This window comes from Scyliorhinus torazame, chromosome 9, assembly GCF_047496885.1.
Source record: "Scyliorhinus torazame isolate Kashiwa2021f chromosome 9, sScyTor2.1, whole genome shotgun sequence".
NCBI classification, from domain to species: Eukaryota; Metazoa; Chordata; class Chondrichthyes; order Carcharhiniformes; family Scyliorhinidae; genus Scyliorhinus; species Scyliorhinus torazame.
Window position 1 is genome coordinate 52,508,666 of NC_092715.1, and position 20,773 is coordinate 52,529,438.

Below are 20,773 nucleotides of genomic sequence, written 5' to 3' on the forward strand. Positions count from 1 at the left end.
TTTATGAAGGATGATGGATGCAGGTTAGTGACGCAGAGACTCTCCATTCTTTGAATCTGTCCATTACGGTTAGGAAGTGAGGGCAGCATGTGGCGCAGTGGTTAGCACTGGGACTGCGGCGCTGAGGACCCGGGTTCGAATCCAGACTCTAGGTCACTGTCCGTGTGGAGTTTGCACATTCTCCCCCCATGTCTGCGTGGCTTTCACCCCCACAACCCAAAGATGGGCAGGTTAGGTGGGATTGGCCATGCTAAATTGCCCCTTAATTGGAAAAATAAATAAATAATTGGGTCTTCCAAATTCATTAAAAAAAAAGGAAGTGAACCCATCCACATGAATATGTACCACTGCACTATGTCCTTTCCAGGGTTGATCATCGGTTTCTTAGTAAATAGCCAAAAAAAAAACATTCAAATAAATATTTAGATAGGGCACATGGATCTTGGTGTATTGTAAGTTCATGATACTGATCATACAGATGAAGGAAAAAGTGGTTCCATATTTCCTCCCACCACTGTCTCTCTGACAACAGCATTAACTTGCCCAGCAGACTGACCGTAGTGTTCATTTTTTTTTTTTCAAAACCACACCATTCGATTAAGTCATAGAATCACTGCCGTGCAGAAGGAGGCCATTCGGCCCATTGAGCCTGCACTGACCCCTCCGAAAGGGCAACATGTCTAGGCCCACAGCCTCACCCTATCCCTGTAACCCCATCTAATTTTTTTTGGCATTAAGGGGCAATTTAGCATGGCCAATCCACCTAACCTGCACATCTTTGGACTGTGGGGGGAAACCGGAGCACCCGGAGGAAACACACGCAGACACTGGGAGAATGTGCAAATTCCATACAGAGAGTCACTCGAGGCTGGAATCGAACCCGGGTCCTTGGCACTGTGAGGCAGCAATGCTAACCATTGTGCCGCCCAAGTTTTTTTAATTTTAGAATTTATATTTCTGTAATAAAACTGCAAACATCCATAACTTGGGTCAGTGTGTAAGTTACTCTCCTGTAACATATTTAAAAATGGTTGAGGTGGTGTGATTGATGAACATAATTCTTCAATCTTGGGAGGTTTTTAAGGATGTGACTGCATTAACGCTTAGTAATCATTGATTAGGCGCCTTCAGGAAATCCAAGTACAGCATGTCCACAATTTCCCCTTTACCATGTTGCCGTTTGGTTTCCAATGGAATATTATAAAAAATTAAAGGATAGGTTGGTACCCCTGATGGTGGGGATGTTTGAGGAGGCGATAGGGAAGGGGGTGTTGCCACAAACCTTGGGGCAGGCATCGATTTCACTGTTGCTAAAAAAAACGATAAGGATCCGACGGAGTGTGGGTCGTATCAGCCCATATCACTTCTGAATGTGGACGCAAAAGTGTTGGCGAAGGTACTGGCGGGTAGGCTGGAGGAGTGCCTCCTGAAGGTGATAGAGGAGGATCAGACGGGGTTTGTGAAAGGGAGGTAGCTGTTTTCGAACATTAGGAGAGCTTTGAACGTCGTTAAGGCACCGGCGGAAGGGAAGGAAACAGAGGTAGTTGTGGCATTGGACGCTGAGAAGGCGTTTGATCGGGTAGAATGGGGGTACCTGATGGCAGTGCTGGAGCGGTTTGGGATTGGACCAAGATTTGTGAACTGGGTAAAGCTATTATATAAGGAGCCGAAGGTGAGTGTCTGCACAAACAATATCAGTTCGAGATACTTTTCTCTCCACCGTGGGACGAGACAGGGATGTCCTATGTCCCCCCTGCTGTTTGCACTTGCGATTGAGCCGTTGGCCATCACATTGAGAAGTTCAGGAGTATGGAAAGGAATAGTGCGGGGGGGGATAGAGCATAGGGTGTCCTTGTATGCCGACAACTTGCTGCTGTATGTGTCGGATCCGAGTGCGTCGATAGGAGGAATATTGGAGCTACTGCAGGTATTTGGGTCTTTCTCGGGGTACAAGTTGAACCTGGACAAGAGTGAGTATTTTGTGGTGTCTCGGCCGGGGGTGGGGGGGGGGGGGGGGGCTGCCATTCCGTAGAGCAGGGACTCATTTTAGGTATCTGGGGGTGCAGGTTGCCCGGGAGTGGGGAGGCTTCGCAGGTACAACATCACTAGTTTGGTGGGGAGAGTGAAAGCCGATCTGGCAAGGTGGGACGGCCTTCCTCTGTCACTGGCAGGTCGGGTACAGGCGGTTAAAATGAATGTGTTGCCGCGATTTCTGTTTATTTTTCAATGCCTACCGATTTTCCTGCCAAAGTCTTTTTTCAGGGAGATTGAGGGAAGGATTACCTCATTCATATGGGGAGGGAAGGTGGCCAGAGTGAGAAAGGTGCTGCTACAGAGGGGAAGGCAGGCAGGGGGTTTGGGTCTCCCAAATCTGTTGTACTACTACTGGGCGGCGAACGTGGAGAAAGTGCAGAGCTGGGTCAGAGGGGTTGATTCTCAGTGGGTCAGAATGGAGGAGAGTTTGTGCAGGGGGTCGGGGCTGAACGCACTAGCAACAGCGCCGCTCCCATTAGCTCCGGGGAAATACTCGGGGAGTCCGGTGATAATAGCTTCATTGAAAATCTGGAGGCAGTTTCGCCAACTCTTCGGGTTGGGGGTAGGGTCAAGGGAAATGCCGATTCGGGGGAACCACAGATTTGAGCCAGGGAGGTGGGATGGAAGTTTTCGGAAATGGGAAGAGAGGGGGATTAAGACGCTGAAAGATTTGTTTCTTCGGGGTCGGTTTGCAGGATTGAGGGAGCTGGAAGCAAAGTATGGGCTGGAGCAGGGAGAAGTGTTTAGGTACATGCTGGTTCGGGATTTTGCCAGGAAGGAGATACAGAGCTTCCCATAGGAACCGGCCTCCACATTGCTGGAGGAGGTGCTGATGACAAGGGGACTGGAGACTGGGGGCAGTGTCAGCGGTGTACGGAGCTATTTTGGAAGAGGATAAGGCACCACTGGAAGGGATCAAAGCAAAGTGGGAGGAAGAGCTGGGAGAGGTTATAGAGGAGGGTGTCTGGTGTGAGGTGCTCCAGAGAGTGAATGCCTCCACCTCATGTGCGAGGTTGGGACTGATACAGCTGAAGGTGGTATATAGAGCGCACCTCACGAGGGCGAGGATGAGCCGATTTTTTGAAGGAGTAGAGGATATGTGTGAGCGTTGCAGCAGGGGGCCCGCTAATCACATTCATATGTTTTGGTGCTGTCCAAAGCTAGGGGAGTACTGGAAGGAGGTGTTTAAGGTAATTTCCTTTTTTTAATAAAGTTTTTTAAAAAAAAAATATGTTTTATTGAAATTTTTTCCCAAACAACAATTTTTCCCCTCTTACAAAGCAAACGCAACAATAACAATACAGAAATTTTTAACAATACACAAGTAACAAAACCCCTTTCTCTTTGACCTAAACTAAACTAAACCCCCCCCCCCCTTCTAAACCCCCCCCCCCTTCCCCCTGGGTTGCTGCTGCTGGTCATCTGTCTTCCCTCTAACGTTCCCCTAGGTAGTCGAGAAATGGCTGCCACCGCCTGGTGAACCCTTGAGCCGATCCTCTCAGGGCAAACTTTATCTGCTCCAGTTTAATGAACCCCGCCATATCATTTACCCAGGCCTCCAGTCCGGGGGGTTTCGCCTCCTTCCACGTGAGTAGGATCCTGCGCCGGGCTACTAGGGACGCAAAGGCCACAACGTCGGCCTCTTTCGCCTCCTGCACTCCCGGCTCTTCCGCAACTCCAAATAGAGCTAACCCCCAGCCTGGTTTGACCCGGGCCTTCACAACCCGCAAAATCACTCCCGTCACTCCCTTCCAATACCCTTCCAGTGCTGGGCACGCCCAAAACATATGTGCGTGGTTTGCTGGGCTCCCGCCACACCTCCCACATTTGTCCTCCACTCCAAAGAACCTGCTCAATCTTGCTCCTGTTATGTGTGCTCTATGTAGCACCTTAAATTGAATCAGGCTAAGCCTGGCGCATGAGAAAGAGGAATTTACCCTGCTTAGGGCATCAGCCCACATACCCTCCTCTATCTCCTCCCCTAGCTCTTCTTCCCACTTTCCTTTTAGTTCGCCCACCGACTCCTCCCCCTCTTCCCTCATCTCTCGGTAAATCTCTGACACCTTGCCCTCTCCGACCCACACCCCTGAAAGCACCCTGTTCTGTATCCCCTGTGTCGGGAGCAACAGAAATTCCCTCACCTGTTGTCTAGTAAACGCCCTCACCTGCATATATCTCAAGAAATTTCCCCGGGGCAACTTATACTTTTCCTCCAATGCTCCCAAGCTCGCAAAAGTCCCATCTATAAATAAATCTCCCACCCTCCTAATTCCCAACTGGTACCAGCTCTGAAATCCTCCATCCATTCTTCCTGGGGCGAACCTATGGTTGTTCCTGATTGGGGACCCCACCAGGGCTCCCCGCACCCCTCTCTGTCGCCTCCACTGTCCCCAGATATTCAATGTTGCCGCCACCACCGGGTTCGTGGTAAACATTTTAGGTGAGATCGGTAGCGGCGCCGTCACCAGCGCCTCTAAACTCGTCCCTTTACAGGACTTTCTCTCCAGTCTTTTCCACGCCGCTCCCTCACCCTCCATCATCCATTTACGTATCATTGCCACATTGGCGGCCCAATAGTAATCGCCCAAGTTCGGTAGTGCCAATCCTCCTCTGTCCCTACTACGCTGAAGGAACCCCCTCCTTACTCTCGGAACTTTCCCTGCCCACACGAAGCTCGTGATGCTCCTGTCTATTTTATTTAAAAAGGTCTTGGTGATTAGTATAGGGAGACATTGAAATACAAAAAAGAACCTCGGGAGGACCATCATCTTAATTGCTTGCACCCTGCCCGCCAGCGATAGAGGCTGCATGTCCCACCTCTTGAAGTCCTCCTCCATTTGTTCTACCAACCGTGTCAGATTAAGTCTGTGCAAGGTTCCCCAGCTCCTAGCGATCTGAATCCCCAGGTATCGGAAGTTTCTTTCCACTTTCCTTAGAGGCAAGCCTTCTATCTCTCTACTCTGGTCCCCTGGATGTATCACAAACAATTCACTCTTCCCCATGTTTAGCCTATACCCCGAGAAATCCCCGAACCCCCTCAAAATTTGCATAACCTCTATCATCCCCCCCGCTGGGTCCGACACGTATAACAATAGGTCATCTGCGTATAACGAGACTCGGTGTTCTTCTCCCCCTCTAATCACCCCTCTCCATTTCCTGGAGTCTCTCAACGCCATGGCCAGAGGTTCAATTGCCAACGCGAACAACAATGGAGACAGCGGGCATCCCTGTCTTGTTCCCCTATATAGTCGGAAATACTCCGATCTATGTCGACCTGTAACTACGCTTGCCGTTGGAGCCCCATAAAGAAGTCTAACCCAGCTAATAAACCCGTTCCCAAACCCAAACCTCCTTAACACTTCCCATAAATACTCCCACTCCACCCTATCAAATGCCTTCTCTGCGTCCATTGCCGCCACTATCTCTGCCTCCCCCTCCACTGGGGGCATCATTATCACCCCTAATAGTCGTCGCACGTTAACATTCAGTTGTCTCCCTTTTACGAACCCTGTCTGGTCTTCGTGCACCACCCCCGGGACACAGTCCTCTATCCTCGATGCCAGTACCTTTGCCAACAATTTGGCGTCCACGTTCAATAATGAAATGGGTCTATAGGACCCGCACTGCAACGGATCTTTATCCCTCTTCAAAATTAACGATATCGTCGCCTCCGATATCGTCGGGGGTAGAGTCCCCCCTTTCCTGGCCTCATTGAACGTCCTCACCATCAACGGGGCCAACAAGTCCACATATTTTCTGTAATACTCCACCGGGAACCCGTCTGGTCCTGGGGCCTTCCCTGCTTGCATGCTTCCCAGTCCCTTAATAACCTCGTCCACCCCAATCGGTGCCCCCAGGCCTACCACCCCCCGCTAGGGTAATTTCCAAGGTGGTGCGTGTTAAACTGGACCCGGGTCCCCAGGAGGCCATATTCGGGGTGTCGGACCAGCCAGGGTTGGAAACGGGTGCGGAGGCAGATATCATAGCCTTCGCCTCGTTGATCGCCCAAAGGCGGATCCTGCTGGGATGGAGAGCAACCTCTCCACCCTGTGCCCTGGCGTGGCGGGGGGACCTGTTGGAATACTTGACTCTTGAGAAGGTTAAGTTTGAACTGAGGGGAAGCTCGGAGGGGTTCTACAAGTCATGGGCACTATTTATTATGCACTTTCAAGGACTGGATAACATCGAACATTAGTTGGGGGGGGGGGGGGGGCTGTGTATATTAAGGGTGACTATGGGTAATCCCTGATTCCTTTTTTGTCATTTGTTTATGTAAACATGCGGGCTGATGTTTGGGGGTTGGTGGGAGGATGGGATCGTTGTTATTGTTATGGGGATTGACATATCTTGCTGATTATTGTTTATTGTTGATGGGTGTAAATGCCGGAGAAAATGTGAAAAAGGAGAATAAAAATATATTTTTTTAAAACAAAAAGGAACGCCAATAAATTAGTCAAAGACGATTTCCCTTTCACGAAACAATGTTGACAGTGCCTGATTCCATGAGATTTTACAAGTGCCTCGTTGTAACCTCAGTAAATAGATTTCAGGACTTTCCCCTTGTCATGATATTCAGGTGAACATTATAGCACATACATACTGATGGACAGATCAATGGACCAATCAACACACACACAACACAGCAGCCAATCACAGGCAAGAGCATACACAGTACAAAACAGGGAACACGACACTTCCTGGGCACTCGAGCAGGAGACGGCTCAGGGCACAGAGCTCATTACAAGCCACTCAGACATCCACCATTTGCTGAGTGCCACTACAAGATAGAATTAGGATTAGGTCCACAGAATCAAGGGTCATGATCGAGCCTCCGTAAACAGTTTACCAGTGTAAATAGATGTTTGAAATAAAACTGCGTTGTACCATTCGCAACCGTGTTGGTTCGTCTGTGTAGCAGAGTACCCAACACTTCACCCCTCTGACAGATGTTCAGCTAACTGGCTTGTAATTTCTTGCTTCCTGTCTTCCTGCTTTCTTGAATTTAGGAGTCACATTCACTATTTTCCAATCTGGGCGTTTTGCAGATTCTAGAGAATTTTAGAAAATGAAAACCAATGCGCCTACTATCTCAGAAGCTACTTTTTAAAAAACAGTAGGATGAATTCCCCCAGCACCTGGGGACTGAACAATTTTTAATTCTAATCATTTTTTCAGTTCACTTTTCTTGGTGTTGTTTTAAGTTTCTCCCTCCATTTCGCCTCCTGATTCACAATTATTTCTGGGATGATATTTGTGAAGACAGATGCAAAATGCCTATTCAATTTATTCGCTATTTCCTTATTTCCCATTATGAATTCCCCAGACTCATCCTCTAAAGGATTCACACTCACTACTTTATGCCTTTTTAAATTGCTGTAGAAGCTATGGCTAGTTTTCACTCGTACTCTAATTTCGCCCGGGTTAACCTTTTAATCATTTTTGCTGTTTTTGTATTCTGTCCAATTTTCTGACCTGGAATTATAAGCTTTTCTATTAATTTGGTACAACTTTCAACTTCCTTAGGAAGGCATGCTTACTAAGCATCCTTCCCTTGTGTCGTTTTCTGAGTATATTGAAATACTTCCTCAATTGTCTGCCACTGCATCTCCACTGACTATTCCTTGATCTACATTCCGAGTTCACTTTTGCCTGCTTTGTCTTCATGCCCTCATAATTGTCCCTGTATGCCATCGGCAACCGGTACATCCAGTTTCCAGAGGACCGCGCACACCAGGATGCCCGAGCAGCGGGATTCGCGTCCGTGGCCAGGATACCAATGGTCCAGGGGGTGATTGATGGAGTGCACGTCGCCACTCGTCCACCATCGGAGAACAGGGACGTGTTCATGAACAGAAAGGGGACCTACTCCATGAACATTCAGGTGGTCTGCGACCACCGCATGAAGATCATGCACATGTGCGCCCAGTACCCCGGCAGTGTGCATGATGCCTTTATACTGGCACAATCTTACATCCCTGCCATGTTTGAGGGGCATCCCCCCCCTCCCCCGGCTGAGGGGCTGGTTGCTGGGCGACAGGGGTTACCCGTTGCGGTCGTGGCTGATGACGCCTATATGGTGGCCACAGACCAATGCGGAGACCCGCTACAATGAGGCCCATGCAGCAACCAGGGGTGTTGTCGAGAGGTGCTTTGGCCTCTTGAAGATGCGCTTCAGGTGCTTGGACCGCTCTGGAGGGGCCCTCCAATACCATTCAGAGAGGGTCGGCCGCATAGTTATTTGCTGCGTCCTTCACAACATAGCCCAGCAGAGGGGCGATGTCCTGGAGGAGGCGCAGAGGGGCGATGTCCTGGAGGAGGCACAGAGGGAGCCCGATGAGGGTGACCCATCTGTACATGAGGAGGGGGGGGGGGGGGGGGGGCACAGACGAGACATTGGGGCTAGATATGGCCGGGAGGCTGCATGACGCCACCAGCTTGGCGAGCGAGCACGCGAGGCGTTGATCGCCGCACGTTTCACCAACTAGGGGGAGGGCATCGCTGAGCAAGGCACTTGCACGACCGTACCACCCAAACGCACCACCCAGCACCCCCACATCCCGCACCATCCAACAACCTTAGCTCCCACACCACCACTTTCACAGCACCTTACACACAACGGGATGGTCTCACACAATCAGTGCCATGTTGAATGATGACAACCCGCTCTGCGATGAGCTGTGAGCTCCGGATCGTTTGACAATGTCTGACTCATGGCTACAGCTACACCATCCACCTGGATGGTCCCTGTATGCGTCAAGGATACTCCATCACATGGCCATGTGGGGTAGCTGGCGTCGGTATTCCGAGGACGACGGGGGGGTTGGGGTTGGGAACACATACCCGGCATCACCGTTGTACCGAACTTCAACCCCAGCGCCACTCGGTCCCCTTCACGACCCCTCAGGCACCGGACATAGCACAGAGGCATCTAGGTTTGGTGTAACAGTGACTTTAATCGTGACATTCACATACAAGTGCCCTAGCCCCTATAACTAAGCTGTGCCCTGCACCTGTGCCAACTTACTACGTGTCGAACTTCTTTGCCTTACGGGCCCTATCACTACGCCTTGGTTTTTCCCCAGACGGTACAGCAGGAGTGGAGGCGGATTGCTGAGACTCCTGCCCTGCGACTTGGCTCCCCATTGGCGCGCGTTTCCTGGGATGGCCCAGGTTGGATGGGTCAGGCTGCTCGGCGGGCATGCTGGATGGTGTGGTGCCACCCTGTTCTGCCTGCTGTCCACCCCCAGATGCACCAGGGATGGAACGGGGGGAGTCCGAGTGTTCCGGGACCTCCCTTGCATGAGTCACCGGGACGGGCCCTAGAACCTCCTCCTCCCTCGGGGAGCCCGGTGGCCCCTAGGCCTTACTATGGGACGGTGGTGCGAGCAGAGACGAGCGCCGTGGCACCACCGACACCTGGTGCTGCCAGTCCTGGATGCCTGCTGTGGCATCGACCAGGGTCTGAACGTTCGCAGCGATGGAGCTCGGAGTGCGCCAGCCCTGTCAGGATGCCCTGTGAGAGGGCAGCCCTGTCCTTGGCCACGGATGACGTGTGCACATGAAGCCGCACGCCTTGCAGAACCTGACCCATGGCCGAAACCGTTGCCCCCATTGCCTCCACCGCGGACACCACCCGTGCGGTGTCGGCCAGGGTGGCAGCCACTCCCTGCTCCTGGACGCGGATGGACTCCTCCAACTGCGCCTGCAGATGCTGGAAGGCGGCCGTCATCCCGTTGTCCACTTCCTGGGTTTCCAAACGCATCGGGTCTGTGGGTGGGTCTCGTAAGTCCAGGAACCTGGGAACTGTCTGGGCGGCAGCTGGGTGCTGGGGCTGGGCTGCCCTCCGACTGTCCAACCCCTCGGCTGCTCCTACCTCTACCTGCTGTACCGGTTCGGCTGTGTGGTGCGCACCAGTCAGTGTCCCAGAAGCCTCATCACTAATGTGCCTAACCGAGGTGACGGTATCTGCGATGGTGGAGGGTGTGGGTGACAGCAGTGATGAAAGGTCCATGTCTTCATAGGACCTCAGGCCTGGGGTCTCCTTGGTCGAGCCTTGGAACGATGGAGGTTGTCCCCGGCCCATGTGAGGGGCCATGTCCGGTCTTCCCATCATCTGTTTGGCCGTCCTCTGTGCGTCACTGTCCAGAGTCCCCGTCCTCTGTCCATCACTGTCCTGGCTCTCCATCCTCTCTTCGTCCGTCTCATGTCCGTCAATGTCCTGACTGTCCGTCCTGTGTCCGTCAGTGTCGTTTGTGTCGGTCCTCTGTGCGTCCGACTCCTGTGGCCCGGCTTTGGAAGAGGGCCCTCCTGTCCGTCTTCCTTCCCCTCCCTGGTGTGCATCCCTGTGGGCGGATGGAAGTGGACCTGGATGGCGGCGGCTTGTCTGAGACGTTTCGGGACGATTGGCGGCTGGCCCTGGAATACACAATAAAGCATGAGTGGGGTGGAGGGGGCAGTGTTTGGGGGTGGAGTGTGAGGGGGGGTTAGGGGGTGGAGGGGGCAGTGTGGGGGGGTGCAGTGTGAGGGGGGGAAGGGGGGAGGTGAGGGGCTGAGGGAGTGTAGCCAGGTAGGGGGTGGAGGGGGCAGTGTGGGGGGTGGAGTGTGAGGGGGGGTTAGGGGGTGGAGGGAGCAGTGTGAGGGGGGGGAGGTGAGGGGCTGAGGGAGTGGAGCCAGGCAGGGGAGTCTCACTTGGTACTACACCTCCGATCTGGCATGGCGCTACCTCCCGGGTGGCGGCTCCCCCAGCGAGGTCCAGAGCCCTCGGCTCATGGACCGGGGGGGGGGGCGGGTGCAGAACAGGTGATCCCCTCCGGTTCTTGCACACTCACGATGGTTGTGGGCTGTCTTATCCTGCGGGGGGGAGAAACCATCAGAGTTAGGCGGTCAGCAGCAAGACGTGCAGATGTTGGCAACATTATGACTGGGGGGGGGGGCACTGGGCACCACGCCATGGCAGCTCGCAAGGGCGGTGTGGTGCCCATGTGGGTCGTGTGGTACGTGGTGCCCCCCTCTCCTGCGTGGGCAGGGGGTAATGCGGCACGTGGTTGGGGGGGCGGGGGGGGAGGTGTGGCCCGGGGGAACTCTCGGGGTACTTATCCTGGCTGCCCTCGTGAGGTCATGGAGCACTGCTCACCCGAGCGTGGGGTGTGCCCCACAGCGCTAACGGCGATGCCCACATCGCGCCAGCTGCGCCTGACTGTGCTGGCCGGGTGCCGGTGGCCACGTCTTGGGCACAGGAATGCCCTCCGCACTTCCACTGTATCCAACAGTGTCTCCGGGTCATTGTCCCGGAACCTGGGAGCAGCACGGCGCAGCCACCTCTCTGTGTCGGGGCCTGTGCACGGATCGCGCACATAAAATGGTGCCACGCCCACCATGTTACTCGCGGCCCCGCTGCTGGCCCCTTTTTGGGGCCTGAATCGATGCTACCGGTGGCCCGTTAGCGCCGTCGTGAAACGCGACGGCGTTCACGACGGCACGTCCACTCTGACTCGCCATCGGAGAATCCCGTCCAGTGCCTTTCGTTCTGCAATTTTACCATTTTTGTAGTCTCGAACCTTATTTGCTAATGCACTCCTGGCTTTGTACTTTATGCTTTCCTGTCACACTCTGATCATTATTTCCCTTGATGCTACTTTGTTCTCCTACCTTTTTGGCTCTGTTTAATTTACACTGTGTCTCCTGCCAGTACAAGATGGCCACCGATACCCATCTGTGCATGGCCATTAGGCCACGCACGCGCAAAAGTCCAATGACACCACTGCTGGAGCCTGCAGCCTGGAATTCAAGAGTGACAGAATTAAGGAGGAGGGAAGGAATTGCCGATACGAAGCTAAAATGATTTCCTTGTTGGCTATTTAACTGCAGTCATGTTCGTAATCTTTTCGAAATGCTGTTTCAATCTCCCAGTACTGTAAATGGATTTTAGGTTGCTGTGAGTGTTGGACGAGGCAGTATAAATGAGGCAATTGATGGGCTTCTGAAGCAGGCAAATGATTTGGAATATTTTGAGGGAATTTTTCAAAAAGGCCTTGATTGGGTTTTTGTGATCAATCTTATTTTTTTGAAGAAGTGTCTCAGCCTTCAACTTTCTCCTTTTAATGTCCAATGCAGATAGCAAAGGAAAAGAGTCAGCTGCCATGAAAGCAGATCTCCTTCGAGCACGCAATATGAAGAGGTACATCAACCACCTCACAGTTGCCAAGAAACAGTGTGAGAAGCGAATAAAACTGCTTGGGGGCCCATTGTATGGTCAGCAGGAAGATGGTGATGACGCCGATGCTACTCCAAATCAAAAGGTAAAAAGAAGGAGAATAGCTTGAGATACCATGTCATAGTAAGGTGAGCAAGCACATCTGTGGGACCTTCAACACAGCGTGCACGCTTTCCAGCTTTGATATAAAAATCGTGGCATATTTTAATGACGCCTCAGCGGTATTGACAAACTTTTCTTTAATTTGTGGAAGAATAGGACTGAGTGCAGTCCAGACTGTCAATTAAGACCATAATATGTAGGAGCAGAATTGAGTCTGCTCCACCATTCAATGTGATCATGACTGATCCTCATCTGCACTTTCCCACCTATCCTTTATATTTTTCAAGGAAGGAACATAATTAATTATTAATTTGTTTCCCTCCTACTTGAGCATAACCCAATTTGCTATTTCTATTTCTATTTCTTGACTATTTCTTCCATTTCTTTTCATGACAGGGACCAAGGTCCATCTGTGCGTAAGTCATTGAAGATGGCTGAGAGGGAGGTTAATAAAGCATACAGTATCCTCGGTTTTATTAATAGGAGCATCGAGTACAAGAGCAAGGAGGTTATGTTGAACTTGTTTAGGACGAGGCCTCAGCTGGAATATTGCGTCTAGTCCTTAGCGCTGCACTCTAGAAAGGTGTGAAGGCATTTGGAGAGAGTGCAGAAAAAAATCCAAGAGAATGGTCCCAATCATGAGGGACTTCAGTTACTTGAGTATTGCTGAAAAGTGGAGACATTTTTTGTCAAAGCTTTTCAGCTTGTACTCATCAGGGCATTCCCAAAAATGCAATGTAAGGGAAATTATTCTCCTGATGAGCACAAGCCGAAAAGCTTGATAGGTGGCAAATGAACTCTGATTGGTAGAGGTATTACCATGCAGAATGCACAAGTTGATGGTGACTCACTGTTAACTGCCAAGCATTGTTTGAAATTTAAACCAGGCAGCTTGACTTCGGTCAAGGAATTTCCCCAAGGAATTAACTGGTGTTGACCTCCGGTTGATTGGATGTTTTTCCTTTGGCCAGGTGCTCATTTGGTGGTTTCTTTTATCCTCTGTTTCTCCCATGCCCTCCAGTTCTGAAGATAGATTGGAGAAATTGGGACTGATTTCCTTTCCATAGCTATTCAAAATCATGAAGGGTCTGGACAGAGTAGATAGGGAGAAACCTTTCCCACTCGTGAAAGGATCGAGAACGAGAGGGCACAGGTTTAAGGTAATTTGCAAAAACAAAAGGAGAAAAATCTTTTTCATATAGCGATTGGTTAATGTCAGGAATGCACTGCCTGAGAGAATGGTGGAGGCAGGTTCAATCGAGGCTTTCAAAACAATAATTAGGCTGTTATTTGATGAGGAACAATGTGCAGAGTTATGGGGAGAAAAAAGAGAATTAGAACTAAGTAAGTTGCTATTTGGAGAGCCAGTGCAGACACGATGGGCTAAATGGCCTCCTTTTGCACTGTAAACGTTCTGTCAAATTCTCCGATTCATAGCTTGGAAACAGTTTAGTGCTTTGATCAGACTACGTCATAGGTGCTGTGTCCAGTTCAATGTTGGGCACGAAGAAGACATTAACATCTGGAGGCAGTGCAAAGAAGAACCACAGGCTAATCAAATAGTGAGGAGTCTGAGTTTTGGAGAAAAGTTAGAGAGATGTAGGCTTTTCAGCTTAAGGTGGCAACTCAGAAGTGACTAAGATAGATAAAGGAATGGAAAAATAAAGAATGGAAAAAAGTTAATCGCGATTCTACTTTTGGAATTTAATTTGGAGGAGGATAAAGGGGGTCACGTTCAAATTATAAAAGATAAATTTAGGGTCAATACCACTAAAGTTTCTGCATCTAGATAATGATTCATATGTGGAATAGATGACCACCTAGAGACTTGAATTGAATCAACATGGAATTATTTGAGGTTAATTGCATTTGACTAACTTGATTGGGTTCTTTAAAGTGACAGAAGGGTTGATGGTGATAATGCAGTAATGCTGTTGATTTTGTGTATATATATATATATATGGACTTCCGAAAGCTGTTTGACAAAGTCCTAACAACAGACTTTTAAACAAAATTAAAGCCCATTGGAGTGCAGGGAGAGTGGCAGTATAAATACAAAATTGGTTAAGGAACAAAACGTTGAGGTGAGCAGTGAATGGATATTCTTCAGACTGGAAGGAAGTGTGCAATGGTGTTTGCCAAGTTGATAAGATCACTGTTGATATCCATGTATATTAATGAGCAGAACCCGGGGAACATAGGGATAATTTCAAAGGTTGCAGGTGACACAAAACTTGGCAATGGAGTAAATAATAAGGAGGATTCTAAAACGGGGCATAAGCTGGGAAAATGGCAGATGAAATTTAATGCAGAGAAACATTTTGGTCATAGGAAGGTGGGGAGGCAATATAAATTAAATTGAATAATTTTAAAGGAGATGCAGAAACAGAGATCATCGAGTCTGTGTTCATATAAATCTTTTGAAAGTGGCAGGACAAGTTGACAAGGCTCTTGAAAAGGTTATGGGGTCCTTAGCTTTATTAACAAAGAAGTAAAAGGAAGTTACGCTCGTAGTCGGCATCTGTCTTGGGAGACAATGGACTGTGCCTGGGTGTAGTATGAACCAAGTCCACTGTGGCTACAGAGTCCAATTCGTGAATGGAAGTCCCTTCCACCGCTGGCACGGATGAATAGCAATGGCCTGAGGGCGACCGATGTTCTTTCCTTCTGCTGGGTTCTCACTGCTGCTATCTGATTGTTTATTTTGTTCTCTGCTTTAACCACACCATTCCTGATCACTTGTCTCCAGGCTCTCCAATCAACAGCAAGGACTTCACATGCATTGACTCCGATCCTCTTGTCAACTTAAGATCTCATCTGTGTATTGCAGATGTGACTTACCTATTTGTCTCGTGCCAATAGCAAACTCACCATAGAGCATGGCTGGGATTCTCTGAAAATGAGGCTATGTACCAATGGCCACCAGAAAACGGGCACTAACCACTCCAGACTTTTTTCAAAAAGTCCGGAGTGATTCTCCGATTTCAAGAGGGATAACAGGGCCCCGCCGTGTGCCCCGCAGCTCCTGCTGCCGATACAGGGCCCTGCACTTCCGGCCGCGGGTCCGTGCACACGTGCGGCGGCCGTTTTCATGCTGACCCCCGCGCAACATGGCAGAGCCACACAGTGGGCCGGCGCGGAAGAAGATAGCCCCCCCTCCCCCCGGATTGCGTGGACCTGCCGATTGGTAGCCCCCGATCGCAGGCCTGGCTGTGGTGGAGGCCCCCCCACTGGAGTCTGATCCCCCCCCCTCTCCCCCCCACCAGGATGGCCAGCGCGGCCGCGAGCCCGAGCTCCAACCGGGTGGAACCACGCCGGCGGGGACTCGGCCAGACGACCGCGGGGAATCGTCGCGGGGGCCTCTTTCAACGGCCCCTGACCGGCGCCGCATCGACCGCGCGTGCGATTCTCCAGTCCGCGGAAAATCGCGTCTCGGCGTCAGAGCTGATTGCGGGTCTGAGACTCCATTCCCCGCCCCCGCGTCGAGTGCGATTTTGGCGCGGAGGCTCGGAAAATCCCGGCCCATGCCTTTGGGAATGTGGATATCATCTTTTCAGCATACATGGCCCAGCCAATGGAGTCACTACTGACTCAAAATAGAGTATCAAAACAAGGAAGTTACGCTGAACCTTTATAAATGCTAGTTAGGTAATGTGTTCAGTTCGGAGCACCACAATTTAGGAAGGCCTCAGAGAGGTTGAAGAAAAGATTTACCAGAAATATACCTGGGATGAGGGACTTCAGTTATGTGGATGATTGGAGAAGTTCCTTTGAGCAGACCGGTTTGAGAGGATATTTGATAAGAGATGTGGATTTTAATGCAGTAAATAAGTAGAAACTGCTCCCTGTAGCTGAAGGGCCTTAACCAGAAGATAAAGATTTAACGTGGCAAAAGAGTTGGAGATGACATGAGTTCTTTTTTTTTTTTGCACATCAGGTTGTTATGACCTGGAATGACTGCAGTATAGTGGTGGCAATCAATTCAGTAATAAATTTCAGAAAGGAATTGCATAAATGCGTTGGTGGGAAGAACACTGCAAGACAGTGGGGGAATGAGTCAGATAAATTGGATAGCTCGGCCAGCATAGGCACAATGGGTTGGAAGGCCTCTTTCTGTATTGTGTCATTCTTTGATATGTTTAGTTGGCACCAAAGTGTGGACCAGGTTTGCTAACTCTTGTTTTGCAAGTTCCTGAATGTTTCAACAGATGACCTCCAGCTCCTACCCTTGCTTGCCACATTCCCATGCCAATTGGAAAGCAAACACACTCTGTTTGCAAACTTATTTGGCCGAATCTCTGCAGCCAGCCAGGCAGCTTTTATTCCCCTCTCTTAATACTTTTATTACTAACAAACATTAGTGTTCAAGAACATTTGAAAAGACACTTTTATTAATGCCCCATGGTTATTTTTCCCTGCTTAATGTAGTGTCTAGGAAATTAATTTTTAATCCTGAATAATCCGGGAGGGTTGTCAACCTAAGTAACTGATAACCACCTACAGTTATTGTCAAATGATAATCCTGATGTGATCAGGGGGTCTTGCGGCTGTCCAGTGTGCCTCACTGACGTGAAAGTTTAAGCATCTCTGTAAACCAGCAAACCGAGCCTGTGTCGATCTCTAATGTAGTGAAAGATTATGCAGATTCGTACTTGGATTTGCCATCTCTGCCTCATTCTTAGCAGTCTCAAACTAGCATCCAAAGTTTAATTGTACCCTCAAAAGTGTGGCAACTTTTACTTTTTAAGCATAAAAGCAGAAAATGGTAGAAATATTCAGTAGGGCAGGCAGCGTCTGCGAAACGAGATGTGGAGCTAATGGTTCAGGTTGATGACCTTTCATCATCATTCTAGTCTGAATAATTGTTCTCTCCTGCGTTCTCACAACTCTACAAATGATGCTGTCCCGAAGCTGATGACCTTTCCACGTCACTTTTTTGCAGTGCCTGGCTAATTCAGCTCCCCGGTGGCTTTCACATAATTTCCTCTTTAACACTCTACATGATGAATACTAGCATTTTTGTGTTCTACGTGCCCGTGGCATTTTTTGTTTTCACTTAGTCACAAGATTTCCAATCCCTTTTGGTGTACTAAGTGGTTCATTGTGGCAGTGTGGTCTAGAAAACTGCACTTAACAGATTCAAGTTGTGTATATAATTAAGAAATGCTTAACTAATTATCACACTGTTTATATCATTGTGTTTGAAAATAAGTGACTGTTCATGACATACGAGGGAGTCATACAGCGTTTTGCGCAGCTGCAGTCTAAACGGAGAAGTGTAAACACCTAATTTTCAATGTTGCACTTCAGAGCTTCACATTACACACACAGTTTTACTCCGAAATGGCAAACTCTAGATTTCAATTTCTATGTAAATTAAGGAAGAGCTACCCAACTGCAGTGCTTGTTTAAAACTGACCAAACATTGCATTGGCCAAATAAACATGTCATCTTTAATCCAGCTGCTGAGAGATTATAAACCTGAAACATTAATTTTGTTTCTCTCCTAACGGTTGCGGCCTGACGTCAGAAGTTTTGGCATTTTCTGTTTTTATTTTGGATGCAGGCAAATGCAAATTTTCTTTTGCACATGCAATTCTTCCCGGTTAAAGGGAACAAAAAGCAAACCACTGCAGATGCTGGATTTGAAGCAGAACTTGCTGCCTGCATTCAACAGCACAGGTAGCAACTGGAGAAGATGGGCTTGATGCTTAAATGTTAAATATGTAGAATTCTAACTATTATGAGCATTTTTATTAAATTATTTTTTACCGCTGAATAAAGTTTTTTAAACCGAGATTTCACCTGCTATTTATTGAAATCGGTGGCGGAGGGTCTGAATGTTTGTGGATGGGGAAGCAATCAAGTAGGACGGCACGGTGGCGCATTGGTTAGGACTGCTGCCTCACAGCTCCAGGGACCCGGGTTCAATTACAGCCTTGGGTGATTGTCCGGAGTTTGCATGTTCTCCCCGTGTCTGCGTGAGTTTCCATAGGGTGCTCCGGTTTCCTCCCACAGTCCAAAAAGGTGCAGGTTAGGTGGATTGGCCATGCTAAATTGCCCCTTCGTGTCCAAAAAGGTTAAGTTGGGTTACGGGGATAGGGTGGAGGCATGGGCTTAAGAAATAATAATATTTTATTGTCACAAGTAGACTTACATTAACACTGCAATGAAGTTACTGTGAAAAGCTGCTAGTCGCCAAGTAGGGTGCTCTTTCAAGAGCCGATGTAGACTTGATGGGCTGAATGGCCTCCTTCTGCACTGTAAATTCTATGATTATATAACAAAAAATACGGGACTTATCACTGATCCCTGTGGTATGCCGCTGGCCACTGGCATCCAGTTACTCAAACAGCCTTCTACAACCACCCTTTGTGTACTATACTAAGCTAGTTTCGGATCCATCTCAATAAGTTTCCTTGAATTCCATGTACTTCAACCTTCTCAATCAGTCTCCCATGTGAGACCTTGTCAAAGGCTTTGCTAAAATCCATATAAACTAAATCAACTGTACTTCCATCATCCGTGCACTCAACACTTTATCAAAAAGTTCCATCAAATTTGTTAGGCATGCCCACCGTCTAAAAAAAGCCATGCTGACTATCCCTAATCAACACGTGCCTTTCCAAGTGGAAATTAATTCTCTACTTCACTGACGTGAGACTCACAGGTCTGTAACTCCCTGGTCTATCTCTACTACTCTTCTTGAAAAGTGGAACAACATTAACTGCTCTCCAGTCCTCCTGCACTTTCCCCATGGTCAGAGAGGAATTAAAAACTTGCGGCAGATTCGATTGATGAAGTGCCACGCAACAGGGGTGTCAGCAAAATTGCATCCCTTGGAATAAAGGGGTCAGTGGCAGCATGGATATGAAGTTTATGAGTGACGGGAAACAGAGAATAGTGGTAGTTTTTTGAACTGGAGGAAGGTATATAGTCGTCTGCCCCAAGGACACTGCTTTTCTTGTTCTGAGTGATCTGGATTGGGTGTGCAGGGCACAATTTCAAAATTTTAGAATGACACAAAACCTGAAAGTATTGTGAACTGTGCGAAGAAGGTTAATGCCAGAGCTCAAGGGGTTGGATTACGAGGAGAGGTTGAGTAGACTGGGACTGTACTCGTTGGAATTGAGAAGGATGCGAGGGGATCTTATAGAAACATATACAATTATGAAGTGAATAGATAGGATAGATGCGGGCAGGTTGTTTCCACTGGCGGGTGAAAGCAGAACTAGGGGGCATAGCCTCAAAATAAGGGGAAGTAGATTTAGGACTGAGCTTAGGAGGAACTTCTTCACCCAAAGGGTTGTGAATCTATGGAATTCCTTGCCCAGTGAAGCAGTTGAGGCACCTTCATTAAATGTTTTTACGATAAAGATAGATAGTTTTTTGAAGAATAAAGGGATTAAGGGTTATGGTGTTCGGGCCGGAAAGTGGAGCTGAGTCCACAAAAGATCAGCCATGATCTCATTGAATGGTGGAGCAGGCTCGAGGGGCCAGATGGCCTACTCCTGCTCCTAGTTCTTATGTTCTAAGAAGGATAGTGATGGACTTCAAGAGAACATAGGCAGGCTGGTGGAATGGACAAACACATGACCGATGAAGTCAGATGACGAACAATATGAAGTGACACAGTTTGGTAGGAAGAAAAACGAGGCAACATAAAGGGTGCAATTCTAAAGGGAGTGCATAAACAGAGGGACCTGAGTCTATATGCGCACAAATCATCAAGGTGGTGAGTCGTGTTGAGAAAGTGGTTAATAAGCATAAAGAATCCTTTATCAAACATTGCTTTGGCATCGACTGATGTATTTTATCCAGTTCTGGGCACCATATTTGGGGGAAAATGCAAAGCCATTATAGAGATTGCAGTAAGTATTTAAGAAAATGGTTCCAGGGATGAGGAATTTTTCTTTTCTGTCCATTTGCGGGATGTCAACGTCACTGACTAGACCAGCATTTATTGCCGATCCCTAATTGCCGTTAAGTAGGTGGTGATGAGCAGCCTTCTTACACTGCTGCAGTCCCTGTGGCGTAGGTACACCCACAGTGCCATTAGGGAGAAAGTTTCAGGATTTTGACTCGGCGACAGTGAAAGAACAGCGATGTGTTCCCAACTCAGGATGGTGAGCCCATGTGTCTGCTGACTTTGTCGTTTTAGATGGTAGTGGTCATGAGAGTGTGGATGATGCTGAGTAAGGAGCCTTGCTGAGTTATTTGCTGCATGATTCCTAGCCTCTGACATGCTCTTGTATCCACAATATTTATGTGGCTACTCCAGTTACTAGTCAGTGACAACCTCAGGATGTTGGTAGTGGGGAATTCAGCGATTGTAATGCCAATGAATGTCAAAGGCGATGGTTAGATTCTCCCTTGTTGGAGATAGTCATTGCCTAGCATTTGTGTCGAGGAATCACGAATGGT

At 48.9% G+C, this 20,773-nt stretch overlaps 1 protein-coding gene across 5 annotated transcripts in view; it reads left to right on the top strand.

Annotated features, from left to right (window-relative positions):
- snx25 (sorting nexin 25) overlaps nucleotides 1-20,773 on the top strand; it is a 369,244-nt gene that overhangs the window by 272,890 nt on the left and 75,581 nt on the right. For all 5 annotated transcript variants that reach the window (XM_072515885.1, XM_072515884.1, XM_072515886.1 and 2 more), the window contains one exon: nucleotides 12,148-12,332. In XM_072515885.1, the coding sequence (XP_072371986.1) occupies nucleotides 12,148-12,332 (185 nt within the window). The remainder of the gene's footprint in view (nucleotides 1-12,147; nucleotides 12,333-20,773) is intronic.